The following is a 26949-nucleotide window of genomic DNA, read 5'->3' as shown; positions in this document are numbered from 1 at the left end:
GAAGCAAGAGTACCAAATCAAGCAACAAGCTTTCTGGCACAGAGCAACTTTTGTTGCTGTGCAGTAGAATGGCAGTGAGCTACTTCAGCCAAAACACTGAAGCATCTTCAAACTGGACAGCAATACAGATATGTTGTCTTTGGGTATAAGTTTGTCTGCAAAAAGAAACCAGTTTCTGCATGGATAAACAAAGATGACAGCTGGATAACATGGATAGTATCACCAAAATGGTATGACTGATGGTCCTGCTGTTATATTTTGTCTATGTTTTGCGGTTCTAATCCATAGTGCTTCTCTACATTACTTGTGATTAACACGCTTGCTGATTAACTTTTGAGCAGGAAGTAGACCGTTATAAGATAAGGTAAAGTACTGCTTTTCGCTCTACTTTTTGCCTTAAGTGCATTGTGTTGGATTCAATGTTAGTAGTGTTCTTTATTTAATGACCTTAACTTACACTGTATCTACTCTGCAGACTGAAAGCAGATATGGGAAGTATTACAGATTATTGAGCCACACAGTTTAGTTTTTCGTTTTGGTATATGTACTGAAAGATTTTCTAGTATTGACTAGAATTTACTATAAACATTACACAAATATTTAACTTTGAGTATTTGCATGCATGTGTTCCCACACATGTGTGTACCTTTTGTTTTCTGAATACTGTACTGTGCATGGGGGAATATTATTAAATTAATATTTATTATTTATTCCACAGTGACTAGTCATGTTTTAGTTGTAATTAAATAATAAAGGGCACTATAGGAATATTAAATAGCACATTACAGTAATTATGTTTGTATGTTAAATATCTAAAAAAATAAAATAAAAAAATAAGACTGTGAGATGTCCATACTGTCCATAATTTAGGAGCCTATTTTAAAGCACCACATTCATGAGCAGGCAGTTAATGAGGACAAATTATTTAATTTCTGAATTCTCGTGCACACCTCTAATCCAAACCCTGCACATTATTAAAAAAATCAAACACAAAATAAAAAGTGCAGCTATTATTCTTTTCTATTATATAAACATGTATATGTTTAGAACATATTACTTGCTTATTCCAAATACGGTATGTATTTTGGCTTCCAAGTAAATTTTTAGATGCATACAGAAATATGCCTCCATGTTTGTAGGTGCTTGTGGAGGCTAGACGGAAGCACTATTACCTTTATGAATACATTTATTTATAGCTTTTCTTATACAAATTAAGTTTTAAACAGACTCTCCCTGTTCTAGTGCTTAACCCTTTAACAGTATATTTACAGTGTTCTACAAAACTGACCAATATTGTGCAGCTTTACACTTTTTTCAACAAATATTCAGCAGCACATATTAAACGAAGGGCCTATCCTGAAGCAGACCGATTCTGGCCAGCAAATGATTCTGGTCTGTCTTTTCACCAGTTTTCATCTAGCTATCATCTCACTTTTCTATTGCTAAACTTTTTCTACAGTAATTCAATTGAAGCATGCATTTCCTTTCCACCAATGTAATTACAGAACCAAAGTGGGACTGGCTTCTCTCAGAACGCAGTGAGCCGCCATTTAGATTTCATAATGATTTAATGTCTTACTCATAATATGTGGGTGAGAATATGTGAGGTAGCTGTTTATTATTCCTAGACATCCTCACATATATATGCTACATACCCAAAGAAAATGTGTAACAAATCAATTTAGTTGCCAGCCAAGATCTTGCAAGTGTAACACGAACTGGAAACATAACTTTCAAATCTAAATCTATCTCACTATTAGTGATTAATTTATCGCTCAATAATTGAGGAGCTCTATTTTGTGAACAGCTTTTACCTATTAAAATTCAGTCCCACCAAGCCCAATTTCCAACTTTGTTTTATGCATCAAATTTATTTAATGTAAAATTTTGTATTTAACCTGTTCTTATTAACATGCACCTTTTTTATTTTAATTTTTTTCAACCATTTTTTTGTTATACTTTTTTCTGTACAATGAATATATAATTTTGCTTTTCTGAAATATCAAAAGTATGAGAACAATACATGTTTTCTGTGCTTGCCAACACACTCACACACTGACAGAAATAAGTAAGTAACTTTTTAAGCAATAACATGTCATGAAAATTTCTAGGCATTATCTGGGATTTAACAGTGTCAATGTATCAATAGAACCTTGTTAATACACTTGAAATGTAGCTAATATTGATTCCATTCGTTCCACCGATCATCACTGAGATGTTTCTAGATTAACCTTTAACTTGATTCAGATCAATCTCTATCTCCTTAATGCCTCTATTGTGAAAAAAACTTGTCAATAGTTGAAAAATATCCTTAGGTGAAACATTCAGCTGTCCCAAACCACCCAGCTTAGCTTTAGATCGTTAGAAAAAGTGCCGACAAAACATGAATGTGCGATTATGTGTTATGGTTTTTGGTGCCAGAAAGGTTTAATTATTTCATAAACTGCTGATCTCCTGGGATATTCAAACAAAGTATCTAATGTTTACACAAAATGCTGATAAAAACAAACAAACAAAAATCCTAATGTTTGTTGTAAATATTAACTGAACATCTTGACCTGATTACATACATTATGCTACTACCATGTGATTGGCTGATCTGAATGAATACTGCATGAATATATACTGTATCTACATTTATATTGTATTATATTTTTTGTTACATTTATATAATGCTTGTTTATATATATATATATATATATATATATATATATATATATATATATATATATATATATATTTTACTTCTATAAAATTATTTCTCTCGTAAATTGATTTGACAGCTGTGTTTACCACTAAACACAAACCTAACAGCCAAATATTTAAAATATTTTGAGTTTTATGGTTTGTGATTCCCACAAACTGAAGTCTTATGCGTCTTCTTCCCAGCTGCTGAGCGGCAGACCTCTGCACACTTGTTTTTGCCTGCAGAAGCCAGCATGCTTATTTGGCTGTAATAGTCAATGGAAAGTAACAGCTTCTAGTCAACCCCTCCTCTCATACACACAAACAACTCACAGTGTATTTGTGTGGCCCCAATGGATTCATTCCATAAAAATTCACGTAAGCTTACACAAACCTATATTTTACTCACCTTGCTAACTATCGACTCATCAAGAGAAAGCTGATAGACAAGCAAGGAATCAAATGCATTAAGCAATCCAGTGTCCTTAAATCCTCTGAAGTAAAACATTCAAAGGCAAACACTTACTGGTATGATCGAAGGATGATAAATTGGTATTTAAATTAGCTGACCTACTGGCTACTAGCATCCACTTTGATAGCATGTCTGCAAACAAAGCAAAAGTAACGTTCTTATTCTTTCCTTCACTAATGACAGACTGGGCCAGGGTTTGTTTTGTTATGATAATAGGACTGGTGCGGTACCAGCTTAGGAGCAGTATCTAAAGAACAGGTAACAGGGATGTTGACAAAATAAAATAGATTAAAAAAAAATCTATTTTCTGTTTTCTGTCACCAAAGTTAGGACAGGAAGATAAACTAAAGTGATGTTGTGGGTCAGCAAAAGATCCTGTATGTATCCTAATACTTCATCTGTATTTTCATTCATTAAATTAATTTGTGTCTGTCATAGTTTGATTATTATTACTGTTTGCTTTATGTCTATGATTAACGTGTAATTTTAATGATCAGAAGTTCTCGGAAAAAGAGACTTTGTTGTAAGGATTATTTCGTCTTGAGGATGTTTATTAATCAGCATCTGCTGTAATGTCTTGAGATTAAGTCTTTTCATTTCAAGTAATTGTCATCCCAGGTTTATTGCCAATATGCATCATCTATGTCGATGCACATTAAAAAAGTTTTGATTTATGAGTTCTGATTTCTGTAGGCAGAACCATTCATCCCACTAGTGGAGAAGTGACTTCTGTCATTGACAATTCTTGTCTTAGATCACTTTTAACTTGCAGAATGTTGTTTACTGACCCATCTTGTGGCCTAGTCAGGATTTATTATTTTTCTGTGCCACAAGTGGAGAGTGACAATATGGAGCATGTGTTCCAAATAAAATTCTGTGTTTTGACCCTGGGAAAGCCTGACAGAGTCACACAGAGAGAGCAGGCTGATGAGTTGTACCTCAAGCCAGATGTTCAGCCACTGACATCTGGCAGAAGACCATGCTCTGTTATTTCTACATCAGTTGCACTTTTGGTACTTTGGCTCCATAGTACACTTCACAAGAATTTTCATATATTTTATTTACTTTCTCATTGTTTGATACAGAATATAGACTGCATGAAGGTGGAGCCATGATTGAGGTTATTGGGTTTGCTTGTTAAAGCAGTGGTAAAGTCTTGCAAATTCTGTCTGTTTCTCCAACCCTGCAAACACCACAGCAGGTGCTGAGTTTTGCATTTTCATTTCAAATTGGCTGTGGGGCAAACAGTATAGCTGAATGTGATTGTTGATCCTTCTACACTTTCTGTTCCTCGTGTCCAACTTTGATGAAAAGTTAAATTCTCAGGTGTCCTAGATTCTCTGCACCTGTGGTGTCCTAGACGTTCCTCTGTACTGAAAGCTTACATTTACAGTTAAGGGTGATTGTATTAATAACATCTTAATATCAATAAAGTCTTCTCAATAGTCCTTGTATATATTATAGCTAATGTATTAGGTTGGTATATTTTAATCACAGCTATCAGATACAGCAGAAAGAATTGTATGTCAAATATCTGAAAGAAGATTAGACTATGGCATGGAAATTAATTTGGAAATTTTTCAGTTGGTCTGCAGGGATGATGCTTAAACAAATTTGTGGATTGGTAAGCAGACAGCTTATGATCTGATGTTAGATTGGTACACAATTTTTGTTGGGTTCCAAAGATAATAAAAGGACTGTGTGAATAGGGAACATTATGCCACTGGTCCCTCTGTAAGGAATTAAATAAGAGTGGCACCAAGACAAAGACAACACTGTCCCCTTTAAGAAAGCAGGGAGGGACAGGAAGAAAGGAGAGGAGCGAGATACTTGCTGAGAGAAGAGAAGGAGGGGGTCTTTTGAAATTTGACAGCTGAAAGTACAAGATTTTGCCTTTTGAAGATTGAACACATGTTGGATAAAGATCTTTTGAAATATGGAGCATGTGGATATTTTTGGCTTGCTAAATCCTATTCTCTTGCAGTACAGTAGTAAGATGCCAAGTAAATGGATTAGCTATTAGTCAAATTTCTCAATATTTAGTTGATAATGCACGGATATAAAAATATATTAATGCATTTTTTAAAATAATATAATGATACATAATAGGTTTGAATAAACCAAGAAATATGTAGCTCTTGTGTAAACATCACAGTATAGACTATGTGACCAAAAGTATGTGGACACTTGACAAATCACATGAATATGTGTGTTTTTTCTGTTGTCACAAAATTAAAAGCACACAATAGTTTAAAATGTCTCTGTAGTATTAAGATGTCCCTTCCCTTCATGTTCCAGCATGATAGTGCTCCTGTGCACAAAGCAAAGTCTGTGAAGTCAAGGTTTGTCAAGGTTGATTTTGAAGTACTTGAGAGTCTTGCACAGAGCCCTAAAGTTTATGGGTAAGCATAGTGAGTAGATGCTCGATGGCAGGCTAAGGTAAGCTACTCGTTTCCATAAACCACTGATGCAAATAAATAAACGTGCTTCACATCGGAACTATAAACCAGCTTTGACCCGAACAACTACAATTTCTATCTATCTATCTATCTGTCTGTCCGTCCGTGTATCTCTCTGTCTGTCCGTCCGTCCGTCCGTCCGTCCGTCCATAAAACCATCTATCTATCTATCTATCTATCTATCTATCTATCTATCTATCTATCTATCTATCTATCTATCTAACTATCTATCTATCTATCTATCTATCTATCTATCTATCTATCTATCTATCTATCTATCTATCTATCTATCTATCTATCTATCTATCCAACTTATGAATCAATCAGCCAAATGCTGATTGATTAAGGTGACTGGCACAATTTGCACAATTTGCCACAGAAGTGTGTAAGTCTGCAGCTACCTTAATGGATGTTTGCACATAGCTATATTTTGTTTATTTTGAGTTACTGTATAGTGTTTCAGTTAATGATAGTTAGTTGGTTAGTTATCTCAAGTGCCATAGTAGATAAACAGTGCATGCAGTAGGGGTTTGTTATAGATTGTATTTTATGTTGTTTGTTTGACATCTGTGCTAATTTTTAATGTGTTGTGGAAAAAGCCAAATTGCATATCAGTGATGTAGAACCCAGCTAAGTACTGACTCTCAGCCTTATCACATCCACTGCTTCTTCTCCATTCATTTTGGAGTATCATTGTCCCATTATTAGGGCCCGAGCACCAAATGGTACGAAGCCCTATTGTTTTTGCTCGGGTTTATTATTTATTTATTTATTTTTTGCACATTGGCCACTTGTGGTCCCTTAACATGCTCGAAAACTCTTGAAATTTGGCACACACGTCAGAGTCGTACGACGCTAGGCTCGGGCAAAGGCTGGAATACGGGCGTGGCAGGGGGGCTCTGTAGCGCCCCCTGTAATGAAAAAACAAACATTTGTGCACAGATCGGGCAATTATGTACGCACATGTATGAGACTTTCTCGCTTTAAACTTTGAGCAGTTGACATCAAACGTGGTGAACATGATGCCGAGACGTTGCACTTGCTAAATTCCGAAGGGATTTTTGATATCTTGAACGGTGCTGCCATGGCGAGGCGACTAATTTATGGCGAATTCAGAGAAACAGGAAGTGTCTAATATCTAAAGCAAAAAATGTCTTATTGGGATGACACGCGGTGTGTATGTTCGGCCAAGGATTCCAATCACATCAATGTGCCTATTGTGAATCTCGGACATAGCGCCACCAACAGGCGCCAGGAAATGTGTCAGTCACAACAGTTGCATGTGGTGAACTTTTAAATACTCCTCCTAGGGAATTCATGTGATTGACACCAAAAGTGGTCAACATGATGCCAAGACATTGCACTTGCTAAATTGAGAAGGGATTTTTGATATCTTGAACGGTGCTGCCATGGCGAGGCGACTAAGTTATGGCGAATTCAGAGAAACAGGAAGTGTCTTCTATCTAAGCCAAAAAATGTCTTATTGTGATGGTGGGTATGTTCGGGCAAGGATTCTGATTGCATCAATGTGCTTATTGTGAGTCCCGGGTATAGCGTCACCAACAGGCCCCAGGAAGTGTGTCAGTCACAAAGGTGGATTTTTTCACAGTTGCATGCAATGAACTTTTAAATACTCCTCCTAGAGGATTCATGCGATTGAATCTAATATGAAATTGCGAAAGGATTTTTGATATCTCAAACAATGTTGCCATGGCATTGTGTCAAAGTTTACTCTTATTTCAGGCATATTTAAGGCTTTTGGCGTGCTTAAATTAACTATTAAATTTGACACATACATCACATTTGTCGGCTGTTAAGTGTGGACAAAAAGGTCAGACAAAGGCATGTCTCTTAAGTGGCTCACTAGCGCCCCCATTTGTCTAAAATGTGGGGTTTCATTTACCTACAGTCCCCAAATGGGTCAGTAACAACGTAAAATAGTCCACTGATATTTACCCACTTCATGCACTTGCCCACCGTGCATTGTTTTCTGGGAGGCATCGTATAGCGATTAAAAAAGCGCGCGAGGGCCCGCCATCGCTGCTTGCAGCTATACTTTTCAAGTATAATTGTAACCACATGTAAAAAATGCTCTCACTTGTATGCAAATAAACAAATGAAAAAATATATAATGCCTAAAGAGAGGCAAGATGGCAGGACAGAAACAGAATGTTCAGTAAGGGAGGAAAAAGGAGAGAGTGAGTGAAAGAGAGAGAGAGAGAGAGAGAAAGAAAGAAAGGGAGGTCAGCCAAAGGATTCTGGAGCCTGCATAGAACAAAGAAAAGACCACCCTGAACTAGACATGTTGAGCCAGAGAAATCAACTGGAAATTGTTATTATTCATGCAAAAAATTGTCTAAATACTAACATTGCATCAAATGACTTAGTAATTCAAATTACTATCTACTGTACAGAGATTTCAGTTCTCTTTTTGGTGTATATGCCTCTCATCAGATTAAAAGTTCTTAAGTCAAACATAATAACAACTTGCTTCTGTCTCTCAAATAATCATACCTGGACTATTTGATTATAAGAACATGTTTATAATAACAAGTTACTGTTGGATTGAAGTTCTATAATCCCAGATCTTGATGAAAAGGCAAACAGAAGATCACATCTCATGGGCTACATAGCTCAACGACTCGCTATCAAATAAATTCATTATGGTTAGAAAAGCTTTGAAAAATCCAGAGCAAGCATTCCTCTGAGGTGAGGGCATGACCTCACAGTCTGTATTACTGTATGACTAATAGAATGGTAATACACTCTATACACGCTCATGTCTTGGCTGTGGATTGAGCTTTTGTAGGGAGAAACCTAACCATTTTTATTTTTTCTCAATTGTGGCAACTCACAAAATGTCAGCTTGTTATACTGATTTAATGTAATACTGCTTAATTGTTTGCAATAGTTTTGTTACAATTTTCATGCAATTCTCTGGGGATCTGTATACAATTGTGTAGCCAGCAGGAACATTATAAATAACAGTATTTTAGATTTAATACATCATATATTCTAGTTGTAATGTGAAGTAGGTTTGGCTAATGTGTGTGTGGGAGTGTGCATGTGTGTACAGTGTTTGCATTTGAAGTTTTAATGAAATAACTGAGGCTAAATTGAATTGTAACATTATGAAAATGACTTGCAGATATCTGCTCTCAAAGAGCAATCTTGTGGGTGTTTCTTTCTTCAGGCTTAGTTGTTTGTTGCTCTGTTCCAGGCAGATTAAATACTTCCTGTCTGGGATATTTTTCAACCAAAGAAATCAACAGCATCTGGCTGCAGCTGTCAGTATGAATGATTTTAAATGATTTAAAACCAAATCCAAATGACAAAACAGAACTTCAGCATGTTTCGTTTAAGGTTGTGATTGAATACTGAATATTGGTTTTAAGCCTGTAGAATTCACATGGTAGACTACACATGCATGTACTGTGTTGCTTTCACTAGAACGTGTTCAGTTTTTCCACTTTGCACTGGCAGAATAACTCATAAACCTGGAATATGAACCAAAAATAAATAATGCCATATAATCATTGTTATACAGTAACTGATGCTTTTCTGTCCAGGATTTGATTCTTGATGGCTTATTCATTAAATGCGACTGAAGTTTGTCCAATAATGTCCAATAAAATGTCTAATAAACATTCACTGCCCAAAAAGATAGACATTTTAACATATGTTGATTTGTTTTAATCACAAATAACTAAACATTGATTGATGCAGAGCTTCATTACTAAGTCAGCCTTTAATGTCAGTGGATGTACAGTGGATGTTACAAAGTAACCTACAATATCATCTGCCATTTTTAAATGAAAGGCAAACCTACACATTACTTTATTGTTACTTACAGTATGCTAAAAGAATGCTAAACTTCAGTTTTTACATGCTTATACCCTAGTTACTGGTCATTAAGAATGGAATAAGGATTCATTTACATATGTCTATTATTTATGTGACAATTATTCACATTAATTTACTAACTACTTTGTTGTCATTACTTACAATGTGTTACTTTTGTAGTTAATTACTTGTTAATGTTACCTAAAACAATAAACAATATGATTTGCATGTGATTCAGACCATGTTTTATTGTGGTTTCATTATCTAGTCTAATCTGGTTTGCTTCTGTGGAAGGTTAAGCATTTTAAATGAGATATGACTGAAAATGGCACAATATTAAAAAATGCACTCCTTGCTTAAACAGAAGTCAATTCAATTCTAGCAAATCAATTCCTTCTTGTTGTCTTTGACAAAGTAAAAATAAATGTAAAAGTGTGGTTTCCCAGACATAATGTTAAAACAGTGTTTCTGTCCCAATCTCTCTCTGTGACTTTTCTCTCAGACTTCCTCTTCTCTGGACTGGTCCATTCAGAGTGCATTGTCATCTCTTTACCCCCCATTTGAGGCCACTGCTCCTACGGTGCTGAGCCAGCTTTTTCGTACCATCGATGCACGTTACCAGGGAGACGCACTGCAGTGCTTTTTGGATTATCTCATTCCAGCCAAACACATCCTTGAGAGTGTGCAACAGGCTGCCTGTGTGAGTACAACAAATTAGACACACAAATAATGGAGTACTACATCATCATCATCTCAGCATTCAACAGATTATTCAGCACTACACATGCCTTAAGGCTGCATTTATATTTCCTGTCTTTTCTGTAATATAATTAAAGTAATCAGAGGGTTACTTTTAGGATCACTAGAAAATTCTGAAGCCATTATACTGGCTTTATTCCTTGTGGAGTTTTCTGGCTTAGATCCAAGAAGTTTCCACATCCATTCATTTTCAAAAAGTAAAGTAAATGCTCTCAAAGGCAGTTTCTAATAATGAGGTTCTTTAGAATAAGAAATAATAAGAAACAAACAAAGTCTGACCAGACTCAATAATATTTATATAGAATACATAGTAAAAAAAAGTAAGACCATGCTGAAACCTTGTTGGTTTAAATTTAAATTTCATACTAAAAGTTAATAGTATGTTCAAAAACCATAATTTTCATTTCATCTGTCTTTTTTTCTTTCTAGGCTGAGTACTCTGATGTTTTGTTCCAATGTGAAGGTTGGCCTCTCTGTTTGAGAGACCGTGTGGTAATCCAGCTAGCCCCAATTAACCCCTTACTTTTACGTCCTGGAGACTTCTACTTGCAGGTGGAACCTTTTGGGGAACAGTCAGCACGTATAGTACTCAAGAGCCTCCTTGTGCAGGAGGATATCTTGGCACAGGAGGATCTAGTCTTACTAGCAGGCTTTAGGGCACAAGAAGGCCCTGCTGTGGAGGAGACTCCTATCCCAGAGACATCCTACCCTTGCATTTTCACTGAAGCTTGGTTGAGGGAAATCAATGAGGGTCGCCATGGTAATCAACTACATCAGTGTGTGCTTTCTTCTGATCAGGGGATTGTGAAGGTGCCCTGGGGAGAAGTGATCAATCCTGAATTTCTGGACAGGCCAAAAGCTAATATTGTATCTAAAACATCATGCGCAACTGCAGTTTTGATAAAGCTAGATTGTTCTGAGGACGAGCCCAACTCGCAGCTTCCTGTAAACATGTCTTTTTCCAAAACTCCTGAACCAGAAACCATGATCCTTCCAGCTAAAAATGGTGTTGCAGGTTCAAAACAATTAGTGAAAAGTAGCAACAAATTTGTTAAGAGGGAGCAAATGAAACCTGTAAGCAATCCTGTAGGCAAACCTATTGGTTGGGTTTCCCCAAATACGTGCGAAAGCAGGTCCAGTCAAGAGCTGGAGGGGGACTATGTAGATCTTTTGGATTTTTCCAAAGAGAAGGATGCTTTAGGCTTTAAAATATCGGTTATTCCTTCACATCCAGTGTCTTTTAAAAGGCACATTTATTTTCCACTTTCAAAAGAGGCCAGCACCCCATGTGTGGAAACCGCAGCATTGATCGATGAGCACTGTGTTCCATGTTCAAGAAGTAATCATTTTTCTGAAGATCCACAGAAGGGTTCTGAATCCAAGGGTAGACATCGTCAGTCTTACTTAGCAGCTATAAAAAACCCAGTAAGTTTTGAGAAGGCAAACACAATAGTGCCCCTAGAAGAAGCATGGCCAGGCTTAGGAGAAGCTGAACCAGGCTATGAGGCACAAGAAGTTGACCTTGGGACTGACTCTTTGAGCAATTCATCAGTACAAGGTTTATCCCAGCTTAAGCAAAACCCAATGCAGTCCTTTCCAGATTCAGTTGAGCAAGACCAGAGCTTAGTTCAAATTCATAGGAACACAGTACATCAGTCCATGAACACAGCACTGTCGAGTATTAGCACATCTGAGCACTCAAGGCACTTTCTTACTGAAAAACCTTTAGAGTGTCTTCAGAAAACTGTACCAGAAGATAACGGAGCAGTTAATGTCAACAGGCAACACTTCCTGAATGAGCAGGAACCCCATCAAATGTGGACCAATGTGCATAAACATTTGCCCAAAATGGGACTAAGGGCTTTGCCAGACCACAGAAGTCACAAACAAGAGACCAGTGCCTACAAATGTCAAGGTGCAGGCAAGGAAAGGCAAATAGAACAGTTTGTGTATGGCCTTGCACCTCCTTATAAATCGCTTCAACAACCTACAGGTCAGAGACATTCTCTAATTTCTCACCCACAGAAAAGTCTGAACATGCTTGAAGAACAAAACACTCAAGTCGAACAAAGACCTACGTGTGAAAACAAGCAATGTGGTGAAAACCCTGTACTGGCATTAAAAGTTTTGGCAAAAAGAAAGCCTAAAGCTCGCTCTACTTCCTCAGTATCAGAGTCGGCAAGGGAGTGTTCACAGGAGGATAGGCCATCAAGCAGGAGTCGCACTGATGTCTGTCCAGAGATCATTCCCATGGTTCCTGGAGTTCGGGACCAACGAAACAAAAAATGCACTACCTTTGGACTTGTGTCCCCAAAACTAGACAGAAGAAAAGCAGCAAAAAATGGTATGAAGCAACAAAGAATTTATTACATACTATAAAGTTGTTATTGGATCTGATGGGTTTCCTCACCAAATGATGTTTATGATTAGAAATATCTGTCACCTACCATTCTACTATATTAATTTGAAGCAAATGCTTAACGTTTTATCGAAACCTTACACTTGTTTTCAAATGGCATCTGATCTGATTGTAGATTCCCTCTCTGTCTAATATGCATATTTTAGAGCTCACATTATACATAAACATATGTAAGCATGATTGATATGAGTGATTGTTTGAAGAGAAAACACATCTGTTTTGTAGACTTTACTCTAGCTGTGTGCATGTCTGGTCTACATCCGACAAGAGGGTCAGCTCAATGTCATGTTACATGCTTATAACAAAACTGGTCTCCTACAAGTGGACTGATTAACAGATGACATTGACTCATCTCCTTCACAAAGAGTGGAATGTGCTGTCCTGACAGTCTGTCCTGACAAAAGGTCTTCCAAAAAGAGTACATAATAACATGGGGCCAAGTGTCAGAGGTCATAGTTTGTACAGCATTCCAGTACAGAATTCTCCTCGCCTTCATCTCATCCCCCACTTCAGCAGAATGAAGCCATTTATGCTGGACAAAATTCCAGTATGAAGAGCCAGAAATAACTGCTCCCTCACTCTCCTCTGCAGGGGAAGACTGTTTGATGTCTTTTTTAACTGAAGACAAGAAACACTACATTGTAAGAGTTAATATTGTGTGTTAGTAAAACAGAGAGCCCAATTGCTCCACATAATGGAGCTGAATGCTCAAAACAGCAGTTTGGAAAATAACAACTGAAGTATTATTCAGATGGGATTTCCAGAAATATGTTATATAATGTTGTTGGAAGACATTTGTAGTAATTATGACTGATTTGTGCAGCATAAACAATCTCTATGTAAATCACAGAGATGGGAGTTTCATCCTGTGTGCATGAACTTCTGATTGCTTTTACCATTATTATAATGCCAGGGCTGCACTTATGATCATCCACTTATAGGGCTGCGCTTATGATCATAACATTTAAATGATTTGGTGGACGCCTTATACAGAGCGACTTACATTTATCTCAGTTATACAGCTGAGCAATTGAGGGTTAAGGGCCTTGCACATGGGCCTAGAAGTGCCAGTTTAGTGGACCTGCGGTTCAAACTTGCAACCTTTCGATCAGTAGTCCATCACCTTAACCACTCAGCTATCACTTTCATGACAATATTAGCTTCTTGCAGAGACACCCACCGGGTTTGATCTCAGGTTGTCGGCAAAACTTTGTACACAAACAGATTTAACCACTGGGCTACATGGGTCACATGTATGTAGACTGTATGAACTCATCTGTATTTTATTTTCTGCATTTTAATCTTGGCCAATAAAAAAGTAATTTTTTTATTTTATTTTGTACTTTAAGACTTGCCCACTACTGGGTCAGTTGAACAGTTCCCTGCACTTCAGAATGGGTCGGTACTCCAGAGCTCCTCAACCCAGCTACAAAACCTCTCTCCTGAACATGGAAGTCAGATTACTGCTCTTTCACTTGACCCCATCATCAAGAATGTTCTCCAGATAGGCGTCATCTGTCTGCCAGGTGACCTGTTCTGAGTATTTATATTTCATTCAAATAAGATAGTAATTTATTTTAAACAATTATTTATCCACAGCTATACAAAGTCAATGGCAAAATATTGTTTTTGAATTTCGACTGCTTTGCAAATCCAGTCACTGTATTTGTAAGCTGAGTGAAATGAAGGAACAGTTGATATACTGTAAATCCCAAGTTTAAAAAACAACCACAGCAAAAAATAAAATAATAGATAAAATAAATACAAATAATTAAAAAGTTTACAATTATTCTTTACCACTTATCCCTCCACTAATAGGTTATGATGTGCTTTCATGTGCTAAGTTATTTATATTTATATACCGAAACGGATTACACTGATAAAATGTGAAAAAAGTAAATTCCTTGTTAAAAAAACAGTAGACCACGGGGTAGACCTAATCCTAATCCACAAAACCTAATCCTAACCTACAAAGTGCAACACACAAATTCAGACTAAAACTCAACTCAGGTAGGAGGCACTGGATCAGTTAATTTTATTAATTATCAGTTAATACCATTAATTTTATTAAGTTGCAGATACAATCTAAAAGCTTTACACAATTATTTAAAAAAATAAGTTTCTAAGTTTGTTCCCAAAAATTGCACACACGCATAATATTACTGTTTCTCTGTGTAATATTGCTTTTTCTGTGCCTCTCACAGGCAGTCGTGATAGAGCTGGCAGAGCTGTACTCGAAGTTCATGGAGGAAAGAATGGCTGGACATTCCCTCTGCTCTCTCCTGTTGTACTCTGCAAACTGGTCCTTTATCTTTACTCCATTCCGAGGTATCCTATATGTCAAAAGAAAAGCACAATCATAGGCATGTTAGGTTTAAGAAGTAAATATGAATGTGTTTATTTTGCTTATTATTATTATTTTAAACACGCAAAAAGTCAGCTAGATTTCACGATTTATAATAAGAAGGGAAGAAACATGCAAATATTTGATTGGTTTCGTTGTTTTGGTAGATACTTGGATGCCAACTGAAATGGTCTTGTAGAAAACAAGCTGTGCATACAAATGTAACATCATATCTTGGCCACTAGATGGCAGAATGAGGCAACTGTAAATAAATAATTACTGCAACCTACACCATTAAGTATATTGTGGTTTAACATGTCTCCTTAATCAGAACCGATGATATCGTCAAGAAATACATACATACACATTATATATATATAGTCCGATAACTGGTCTGTCGTGCATATCCAATATTAGATTAGATTTAGCTTTGTAGCTTGGCTTCAACATAGCTAGCTTTGTTTGATATTTTCTTTATTAGTAGCTGGCTTTTTTTAGGGGAGGGGTTGGTCTAAATTAACTGTCCAGTTTACACTTATTATTTATTTTTCACCCTATATTAAGAGGTCAAAAGGCTTTTATTGTAATTTCAACCATATGTAGCTGGTGCAGTACACAGTGAAATGAAACAATGTTCCTCCAGGACCATGGTGTTACACAGAATGCTAGCAACACAAAACTAAGAATTAAGTACATTATCATAGTTCTACATGAATGCATGTGTGCAAAAACAACATGGTGTAAGACAAGAGAGGCAGTAAAGTACACTACATAGTACACTACATTCAGAATGCTGAACACCAACCTTCAGTCATCAGTTGTCTTAGTCTTTGATTGTCTGGTTCTTGTTCACTATATCTATGCTGTTTGTTCACTTCCCTGGTGTTAGTCGTTGTTGGTATGTTGTGTGTTAATGTCTCTGTTCCTGGTCCCTGTTTTGCTCAGTTTTCTGCCCTGTTTTGCCTGCTTATCTGTGTGCTTGTTTTTTGTCTTGGATCAATAAAAGTGGAACTGCATTTGGATCCTCACTCGCCTGTGTCTAATCATTACAGTGTCACAGAGCCCTCAAGCACATGCACTTTAAAATGTTAGCACAGTTTATAGAGAATTGTTAGTACAATTGATTTTATTGTTGTTTTTAGCTCTTTCTCAGTGATGATAATTATCTGTAATAATCCAACTAAATAATATCAAATAAAAGTTCACTGTACTTGAGCTGAATTTCTTCTATTCTATTTGTTAACTGTCTGACTAGGGAGAAATGGAAGCCCACATTTCTAGCAAACATTTTCAGCCTAATCTGGTCATGCAGAAATTTCACTTTTTCTTTACAACTGCAGATTCATAAAGCAAAAGGATCCTCAAGCATAGCTGCAACTGAACGAGCAAATTATTTATAATTAAGTACAAAGTGACTCCTCTGTGGATACTAAATGTCTGTGTTCTCATTGTAGGAGACAAGTTCGAGATCTGGGATTAACAGTCATAATTAACAGCAGAAATACCCCGATTCCCTCAGTGCTCTATAAGGCTTTGCTTATGGTCCAGGTGAGTTTAGTATCTTTATCCTACTTATAATGATGTAATGTATACATGTATAATGAATCAAAGTTATGTATTTATAATTAACTGTAATTTCCAGTTATGCAATATCAGTTTATACTATATGCCTGTATGCAAGAGCTGCTGCTGTACTAGTAAAAACTATGATGCTCATAGTGAACATCCTTTCAACAAACTTGGTATTTTATAACCCTAACAATCGGGTGTCACCTAGAAGATAATAGACTTTATTTTTAACAGTGATTTCCTTTCCTTTAGTTTTTCCTAACACTTTCTAATTACAGCATCTATATTTTTGTAAAGCTGCTTTACAAAATTAAATATTTGTATAGCATTAAGTATGAATGAAAATGAAACGGAATTAAACAGAAATGTGCAATCACATGTATACATGTGCATTAAAATACCTGTTGACTTTTAGGAGCAGGTCCCTCGTGCTGTGCACAGTATTTTGCTGTTGGTGGAAAAAGACCAAAGTCCTCGAGCTGACAGACCATCAGGATTACAGGTAAGAATATTTTGAATAGTATTGTACACTTTTTAACTATAATTTCCTTATAAAAAATTGGAGAAAGATAATTGGGAATGGAATATTTTCCCAAATCAAAATATTCAGTTCAGACGTAAACGTATAAGTTTATATAAACCGTATAATTTTATAGCCAGTAGGCCAATGAAGTGTATTACACAGCAAACAGATGCACACGCTGTGCTCTGTGTCACAGTTATACTGAACTTGTGGTTTATTTTAAATAAACATTTTCTCCCTTTCTGTGTTGACAAACTTTAGATGGATATTATTACTTCACTAAAAGCTCTGCATAAATGTGTTGATGGACAGCAACTGACCAGTGAACTAGGAGGATCTTTCCCTTATAATCACACTGACTGGCTACAATTCTACCAAGTAAGGAAGTACACAGTTTGTACAATAGACTGTTATGAACTTATACTATTTGACTCTACTTAATATGACTTTCTTTTCAGGGAAATGCAGCTGAATCATTTTAGGCTTTTGTTTGAGCTTATTATAATAAGATGTTTGTTCAAGGCATATCACTGAAATATGAGTGTGACTGTTGTCTGAAATATGAATGTTTTATCTTTCATGTAACAGTGGGTGTACTCATTCATTCCAGCTGTTCCACAGTAAATATACACTAAACTATCTGTAGTTCTTAGACCTTTTGAAATGAAGAAGTGTATGGCATAGTTCAAATTAGTAGCACAACTTTCTGCCACAAGTATTGAAATGACAAGCCCAAGTCTATTGAAGACCTTTGTTTTGAAATGATAGATCAGAATTTCAACTTTCATTTCCTGACATTTACTTCTAGATATGTTAAGTAATTCAAAACATGCCACCTTTGGTGGCAGACCACCCACATTCTTGTTGGTCATAATGTTACTCTTTGCCTTGCTAGATTAATTTATTCAATTAATAGTCCTGTATGAATTATTCTAGCAAGGCAAACAGTAACATTATGTGATTTCTTGAAAAATGGGTGAGTTCAAACAAAAGTTGCCATGTTGTAAGTTGTTTAATACTAGATGTAACTAGATGATCAGGGAATAAAAGCTGAAATACTGCTTTACAAATACCTTCCGTATGAAACAAAATCAAAAGTATTGGTCTTGCCGTTCCAATACCAAGGTCTCATATTAACTTTTTTTGGAACATAATATTCATTCTTTGGAGCCCCAGAGTTTACCTGAGCTCCTTTTTTTCCAGTTCATTGCTCTCATATCAACAATTGGCAATGCACACAGAGATATAATTAATGCTATGTTTATCAATGTTGAAGTGTCCTGTAACATCTATCACTGTTTTATTAGTGGGAGTATTTAACAGTTCATCCATTCATAGTGCAAAATATGGGCCTTCACAATTTCTATTATGTTTTTAGGGAATCCACAATTGTAAATATACTTTTACTGTTCCTTACTTTTCAGGAGAAAGTATTTCATGTGTGAATGAGAATCTGTCAGTAAGAAATGGATGTTTGTGAAAGGTACTGTATAAGCAAGCCAAGTTGAGCAATACCGTAACTGGAAAGGAAGGTGCATTTACAGTAGGTAACCAAAGATGTCATAGATTTACCTAAGAAAAAGTGATTATACAGTACATGTCCGGTACAATTGTGTAAAGAAAACATCTTTCTTGGAATTACTGGAAATTGAAGCTGAAGTTTATATCTGTTAGCACACGCTTTGATAATCTTAAGAGTATTTCAGGGTAGATCATTTTTCTGTCACACATGTATGTAGAGCAATTAATCACACACACACACACACACACACACACACACACACACACACACACACAAACACACACACACAAACAGAGCATTTTATTAGAAACCTTTTTGCGCCTACAAACTATGCAGTTACCTAATCAGTCAATCATTTGACAGCAGTGTTATGAATAAAATCATGTAGATTTGGGTAATCAACCATGAGAATGTGAATAAAAATGATCTCAGTGATTTTGACTGTTCCATGATTAATGGTTTCAGATGGTATTTGGTTTGAGTATTTCTGTAACTGCTGATCTCTTGGTATTTTTCAAAACTGTCCCTATAGATCAGAGTAATGCAATAAAGAAAGGAATCATTCAGAGAGCATCATCTTTGCAAACAAACATGGCTTGTTCATGAGAGTGGACTTTAGAGAATAGCCAGGCTGGTTTGAGCTGTAAGAAATTCTACAATATCCATTCTGTAATTGTGGTCAGAAGAAAATCATCAAGGGATGCACAATTCTTCGACTGTTGATGTGAATGGGCTACAACAGCAGTAGACCTCGCCGAGTTCTACTTCTGTCATCCAATAACAGTGATCACAAGCTCGCCAAAACTTGACAGTTGAAAAATGGAAAAAGCCTGGTTGAATAATCTCCATTTCACACAGATGGTATAGGGTCAGAATTTGGTGCCAACAGGATGAATCTGTGGACCCATCTAGCCTTCTGTTAACAGTCCAGGCCTGTGGATGTGGTGTAATGGTGTGATACATGTTTGCTTAGCATATTGCAGGCCCATGAATACCAATCACTAGAATGCCACAGGCTATTTGAGTATACTATCCATGTGCATCTCTTTTGTGGCTGCCATTTTCCCTTCTTCTAATGGTTACTTGCAACCTGATAATGCACAAAGTCACAAAGCAACTGTCATGAACATGACAATGATTTCAGTATTTTTCAATGGCCTTCCAGTCACCATATTTGAATTCAAAAGAACACCTTTGTGATGTGGTAGAATAGGAAATTCACAGCATGAATGTGTACCTCAAAAGGTCTACATGAATTGCCTGATCATGAAAGGAATGTTTCCAATATCTTGGGCAATATATTCCATAAATAATTAATGCTGAATTTTGAGAAAGATGGACTCTATCCAGTAAAATGCATTAAGGCCCTGCCAAATCTTAGGGCTGTATGTCTCTGAAGTTCATATTCAGGACTTCAGTACAGCTGTGAAACATGTGTGGGAATATATGATATGCATGACTTTCATAAATGAGCACCGTGTCATTGAAGCTCAGTTACATTGACTGTAATACTATATACTGAAATATTGTAACTGATCCAATCAGTACTGTTGCTTTTATTTAGCTGTTCATTCAAGGCACCAGTTCAGGAGTCACTTGTGTGTGTGTGTGTGTGTGTGTGTGTGTGTGTGTGTGTGTGTGTGTGTGTGTGTGTGTGTGTGTGTGTGTGTGTGTTTTCCCCAGAAACTGTTCCTCTTTCAGATGGACCTTCAGGGAGCAGCCTTGTTATTACAGAGCGCTATAAGAAAATTGGACAGTAACAAGAAAACTGACACAGCAGAGGTACCGATGGATTCTGGGTTAGGTTCCTAGGATAAATCTATAACATATATCCTAGGTCTAAATTAGTCTACAATAATATGTGTCTAACCAATCCAATACCACAGGATGTAAAGAGGTGTAGCCAAGAACAGAAGAGTGCCATGAAGCAGGTACTTGAAGATACACATATGGTCAAGCTTCAGAGAGATGGTGGTGCGATACTAGCCAGAATGAGGAAGGAAGAATGTAGATTTGCTCAGTCTGAAGACTACAGGTTTGCCTTTGTCGTCTTTTTGTAGTACTTTTACAAAAGAATTTATGGATCATGCTCGTGTGACAAATTACTATATTTAGACTACATATCATTGTTTTCTTTCAAATAAAAGTTCTCTCTCTCTCTCTCTCTCTCTCTCTCACACACACACACACACACACACACACACTCTCTTCTTTTTTTACAGGGATTCCATGGAGGCTGTGATGTGTCTGTATAACCAGGTGGAAGAAGGAGTCCACACTCTGGTCATGAGGTCCAACCAATCACTGCAGCATCTAGATCATTTGCTCCTGCTGAGGGAAACAGAGGAGCAACTTAACAAAGTGAGACACCTACCTTGAGCATGATTATTAGATACTAATAACCCCTAAATAAAGGACAAAGGGATAATCAACTTTCTCAAATAGAAATGATATAATTCATAGATCAGAGAGTGGTGTGAAGAGGAGGCTGGGAGATGGCAGAAGGACCTCAAACCAGCAGAAGAAACCAGGGAGATACTAGAGCAAAGACTTACAAACATTCATGCTGTTCTCACTGAGGCAAAGGTAGACTAAGTAGATCTAACTTTAATTTTATTTAATTATACATGTCACATAATGTGAATTATGGCTTTGAATTAATTTACTCTAAGAAGAAATATCTGTCAGTTCAATTTACGGTAAATCACTTACGGTATTAGATTTAGTGGTAATTTATGTGTTTTGAAATATTTGATATATATATATTTCAATCTAATGGAAACTATATCTTTCTTTTTTTTTTAAAGGAGAAAAAAGAGAAAGCAATGTCATTGAAGAAATATGTGGAGAGAAATATCCATGAAACATGTTATCCTGAGACTGAAATTTTCCATATTCACATGACAAAGTTTGAAACCAACTTGGCAGATTTCATTTTGCAAGCTGAGCAACGTAAATCTGACCTGGAGGCATTCATCCACCTATTTCATTTCTGTGAGCAGGTTAGAAATAAACCTGTTGTACTATGATTATTTAATACTTGTGATGTACTCATTTACCCTTTGTTGAGTAAAATGCCAAGTAGAAACTAAAGCTTATGAGATAAATTCAATTCATCTTTATTTGTCAGGCTTTTACTCTTACCAAAGAATGCAGTCATTATCTGGAACGTTTGGAGAGGGGCTGGCACCCAGAGATGGCAAACCTAGACAAACTGAAATCCTTTCAGGAGAGGTTTAAAGCCTTTTCACATGAGCGTTTTGAGGAGGAGAAGAGTAATGCTATGACTAAGAAACCTCAGAGAGTGGTCTGTGTGTGGAGTGAGGCTTGTTCGTTGACTCAAGAGGTAAAGCAGAGATTGGAGGAGAAGCTACTAGAGTTGGATGAAAAGCAAATGCTTCAGAGATTTCCACAGAGGGATGAAATGATTCTGAAGAATGATGAAGTCTCCTTGCAATCTTTTTCTAAGTCTACCTTCTCCCTGGATAATATTAAAGTACAAGCTCAGCAGTGTGAAGCTCATAGACAGACACAGAGTCAAGACAAACAAGCTAGGGATGAATCTGTAAATAAACAGAAAGAATCAACATTGGTAAACTTCTTACCGGATAAATTAATAAAGTTTCCCCGTGAACATCATAGTGAGGCTGATCTGAGGAACGTTGACCTTTTTGGTGGGAATGAGAGTAATCAAGCATTAGGACGATCCCACAGTGAGGGATCCTGCATGAGAAATTTTAGTTCTGTGTTAACTGGGCCTCTATTACCTATATTCCAAAAAATATCTACCAGCAAACCAAATGTGTTGCTAGCTGATAGAGAATTTGTTTCAGACCATCAAGACAGCTTCTGTCCAGACTTTTCCAATATAAATCTAGAATGGATACAAACGGATATTAGAGATCGGCCCAGAGTCACTTTGGATGACCATGATTCTCAAATTTCTCGGCAAGAGAGCTTCTGTTCTAGTGTGTCCAGCCCGAGACAGGGTTGGATGAAGGAGGAGAAAAGCAGCAGGATCTATATGGATGATAAAAATTCAGGCTACCCGACTAGAGACCTTATAACTCCAGACAGATTAATGGATACATCAGACTGCAACTTTGCCTCAGAACTGGAGAACAGCAGTAATTTACTGTGAGTAATCAAGAGAGAAGAAATCCCTCTCAACTTACAAAAGTAACATCTGCATACACTCGAAGCAGTCGGCCATTTGTTTTTAATATTCAGTTGGTGAGTGTGCTCTGTTCTCAATTATTGTAAGTGATGACATCAGGTACTGGTATGCATCTTTATATTGTTTATTAAGAAACATATGCTAATGATTAAAAGTAGAGCTTGTTAAAATTGGCCAGACTTAATGGGAATCAGGGTTTGGATCTTTACGTTTGGGTATTTGAGACATCATAATATCACCACATGGCAGATACTCCATGATTAGAGTTATACTATTACAGAGTACTGGTCCCTTTTAAACTATTATTTTTAACTTAATTCTGACCACTCCAAAATAATGAATTATTTCATCATTTCATGAATAAACAAAAAGTGGCTTTAAAGTATGATAAATTTTGACTCTTCATGTTGCTGTGTTGCATGGGCAGTAAATTGCAGCACATCATGGAAGAGTTGTTACAGACAGAAAGAGAATATGTGAAAGCACTTGGCTATGTTATGGAGCACTACTTCCCCGAACTTGAGCGCCAAGATGTACCACAAGATCTGAGGGGACAAAGGGGTAGCATCTTTGGAAACCTGGAAAAACTCAAAGAGTTCCATCAACACCAGTTTCTCAAAGACCTTGAACTTTGCCTAAAACACCCATTTCGTGTAGGACTATGTTTTCTGCGACATGTAAGTAAGTTCTTTGCATATGATCCAAATAAAACACAGAGCCTTAAAATTACTTTCAGCAATCACAGTGTTGCCCTCTTAAACCAGAATTATGTTATATGTCTGTGACTCTGTACTGTGAGACTTACCCACATCTTTCTCAAATCCAGAAAGAGAGTTTTGGTCTCTATGCTCTCTACAGCAAAAATAAACCTCGCTCAGACTACCTGTTGATCAACCATGGCAAAGAGTTCTTTAAGGTAATAGGCAACAAAGTGCTGTAACAAGGAAATCGTACACATACTGATCAATGTCACATTATTCACATACTGAAGGAGCATTTCGCTGTTCTATTGTTCTTGATATCCACTTGTCTTCTGGCAACTTACTATACCCTAACATGATATAATGTTTTTCCATTTAACTTGTCACCATTAGTATGTGGATTTGGATCAAGTCTTTAATAAATTTGGAATAGCATAAAATGTGATCGTAAGCATCTTGATGTGCTTGATAATCTAAGAAAGGGTAATCAACATAATGTGAGAAGAAAGCCTTTTTTTATTTCTGAAAGCTCCTTGTACATCCACTGTGCTACATCCATTTATTTTTTAATTCTGCAGCAGAAACAGCAGCTGCTGGGAGACAAAATGGACCTGTCATCATACCTGCTGAAGCCAGTGCAGCGCATCAGTAAATACAGTCTGCTTCTACAGGACATGCTACAGGAGTGTGACACAACATCACACAAAGCTCCTGAGCGAGCCGAGTTGCAGGCTGCATTAGAGGTCATCCAGTTCCAGCTTCGTCATGGCAACAACCTCCTTGCGATGGATGACATCCAGGAATGCGACGTGAGTATGATGGAGCAGAAAGTATAGTACATCTTTAGGCGATCAAAAGGATTAAAAGTTGCCAATGCATTACAAATATATACTTTTTAAAGAAAGTTCCTCTTTTCATTTATAAGGTGGCAACATGAAAATAACAAAATCTTGAGATTAATATTTACTTAACATGGACATTCAACATTTGGAATTTGAAAATAATTATATTTTGGGATTGATAAGTACCCAGTTGATAGATTTCTAATATAGTAAGTAATAGTCATGTTGTAGCACAGCATATCATTTCTGATTCCTTGTGAGTAAGAATGTTGTGGACTGAATAAATAAGTCTTCTGAAAGCACACCCTCTTTCACCCACTTTGTATATTATTAATACATCTGGTATATGCAGTTGTGTTCTGTTTGCTATACTGTGATGGACCTTTTGCTACTTTATGGACTTTATCACTACTAAAAAATAATTGATTGAGTTCTGTACTTACTGTGCAGGTGAATTTGAAGGAACAAGGGCAGCTGATTCGCCAAGATGAGTTTTTGGTGTCCTTTAGAAAGAAGAAATATTACAGACATATTTTCCTTTTCCAAGATCTTATTCTTTTTAGCAAGACCAAGAAGACAGATGTTGGGAATGACATATATATCTACAAACAGTCCTTTAAGGTAATCACCCTATATACAGTAGTGCATTCCAATATTGAAGTTTGGTTTTATCACTCAACTGTTGTCACACCCTGAAGCCAAAACCAAAAATCTGTCCAATACAAATACACAACTAATTTTCTCTATTTTTTGTTCTTCTGTATCCACTCCCTGTACAGACCTCTGACATTGGGATGACACATAACTGTGGTGATAGTGGGCTGTGCTTTGAAATATGGTTTCGGAGGAGGAAATCACAGGACACATACACACTACAGTCTAGAAGTTACGAAGTGAAGAAAGACTGGACCATAGACCTGGAGAGGATTTTGTGGGATCAGGCTATACACAACAGGAGTCAGTTGACAGGACTTTTCTAAGTTTGGCTAATAATGTCCTTGTATTTCCTTAATTAGCAGCATTTTGTTTGAATTAGGATATAACCAGTTAGAGCAATAATAATAATAATAGGGCTTTTACTGTTTAGCTAATTAATTGCCTTTTTTATTGGATACTTCACATAGAGATTCGTATGCAAGAGAGGGTCTTCATGGGAATTGGATGCAAGCCTTTTATGGACATTAAGCCCAGTGAAGCTGCCATCTGTGACCGTGCCATTAACTGTGCTTTAACAGGACGAGGTGAAGAAAAACATATTGTTTATTTATTAACTATGATATTAACATAATATATGACAAATTGAAGGATTCCTTACAATACACAATATGCTAACACATCTAACTAAAGAAAACTATGGAATAATTATAGAAATATTTAAGTAGATCAAAGTAATATAATATAGTGTAATTAATATCTAAAATTTTTCTGAATTTATTTAATGTTTTCAGACTATAAGGTTTTCTCTGGGTTGTCCGACACTGAACGAGGATTCCCTGTCCAGAGACCAAATTCTTCTGGTTCAGCTAGCTGTGTGTCATCTTGTAGCCACTCGTCTTCATCCTCTTCATCCGGTAGAGGATCTGTCTCACCTGTTGGTTACCACGTTGGCCTTAGTACAAAAATTGTTTCTGTGTCTGACCATGGAAGATTCTCTAATCCAGGAGAACATGACTTAAACCAAGAAAATGTCAGGCAAAATCAGCTGGGTAAGGCATTAATGAACTAAAATATGCTTGCTGGCTACCTTCTATCATGACACTTGTGTCAGAATGCCTGTATACTGTAACTAATGAAGTTATCAGGTAGTTCAGTGCTATTTATATTCGTCTTGTTCCAGTTGACAGTTCAGAATCTTCAGTGGAAAGTATAAGTGGCTTCAGCAGTTCTGGCTACAGTTTTCGGTCAGTGATTGGAAGAGAACATGAGGTACACTCCCTAGAGTTGTCTGACACTGGCTTGGGGAAACCCGACAAAATGGAGGGCAACCAGCAACACAAAGACACATTTTCTAAACCTCAAACTCAAAATAGTGACCAACCACCAAAGGTGAAAAAATTTAATTGTAGACAGAGTTTATTTACTATGCACAGACTTTCTATTTTTTTATTGAACATAGAAAATGATGCAGTATTTTTCTTCACATTGCAGGCTCAAGGGAGTAATCACATGGGAAAATCAACTGAAGTGTGAATAATATTATTTCAACCATGGAGCATTATTGACCGTGTGGAACTACCAAATCAACTTATAAACTTTGTAAAAGTACATACTGGTGCTTGTTTTTTCAATATTACAAAAGTATGTTCTCAGATACCATATCTTTCTACTGTGTGATTGCAAAGTACAACAAAATATTTATTATTATTTTATTTTATTATTATTAGTTTCTGCTTTCTGCTTTGTACTGTATTTGTATTCCAAATTGTTTTCCAATGTTAGAATTATTGTGGTTCCTGTATGCACTGTTTTTCCTTTTCAGTATATGCTGACTGAAGATTTCCTGTTTCCCATTAAATATGTATATGCAGTATTGTAAAATGTAGCAAGAAGTACTGATATTTTCCAGTAGATGTAACTGGCACAGGTACTGTATATGTCTGAATGTAAACCAAAATTAAAAGTTATTACTCGCTA

General features: G+C 36.6%; 1 protein-coding gene across 2 annotated transcripts; it reads left to right on the top strand.

Annotated features, from left to right (window-relative positions):
* quo (quattro) lies at positions 1-26949 on the top strand. Of its 2 annotated transcripts, none has more exons than XM_027147067.2 (23): positions 1-230; positions 9962-10159; positions 10648-12562; positions 13987-14163; positions 14842-14965; positions 16436-16529; positions 16966-17052; positions 17335-17451; positions 20279-20377; positions 20482-20630; positions 20818-20956; positions 21059-21181; positions 21403-21597; positions 21726-22732; positions 23200-23449; positions 23599-23688; positions 24055-24282; positions 24766-24936; positions 25095-25272; positions 25440-25556; positions 25764-26021; positions 26153-26361; positions 26464-26949. In XM_027147067.2, the coding sequence occupies exons 1-23, from the start codon at positions 210-212 to the stop codon at positions 26503-26505; spliced, it is 5988 nt and encodes a 1995-aa protein (XP_027002868.2). In that variant the 5' UTR covers positions 1-209; the 3' UTR covers positions 26506-26949. The 2 variants fall into 2 exon arrangements, with proteins under 2 accessions (XP_027002868.2, XP_027002867.2); XM_027147066.2 differs by having other exon boundaries at positions 24052-24282.

The sequence above is a fragment of the Tachysurus fulvidraco genome, chromosome 5 (assembly GCF_022655615.1).
Source record: "Tachysurus fulvidraco isolate hzauxx_2018 chromosome 5, HZAU_PFXX_2.0, whole genome shotgun sequence".
NCBI lineage: Eukaryota > Metazoa > Chordata > Actinopteri > Siluriformes > Bagridae > Tachysurus > Tachysurus fulvidraco.
This window is presented reverse-complemented; position numbering and strand designations above follow the sequence as displayed.

Coding starts and splice junctions, on each gene's coding strand:
- quo (XM_027147066.2), top strand. CDS start 210: ATGGATAGTATCACCAAAATG. Junction 231..9,961: donor TGGATAGTATCACCAAAATG/GTATGACTGATG, acceptor CTTTTCTCTCAG/ACTTCCTCTTCTCTGGACTG. Junction 14,966..16,435: donor TATCTTTACTCCATTCCGAG/GTATCCTATATG, acceptor TTCTCATTGTAG/GAGACAAGTTCGAGATCTGG.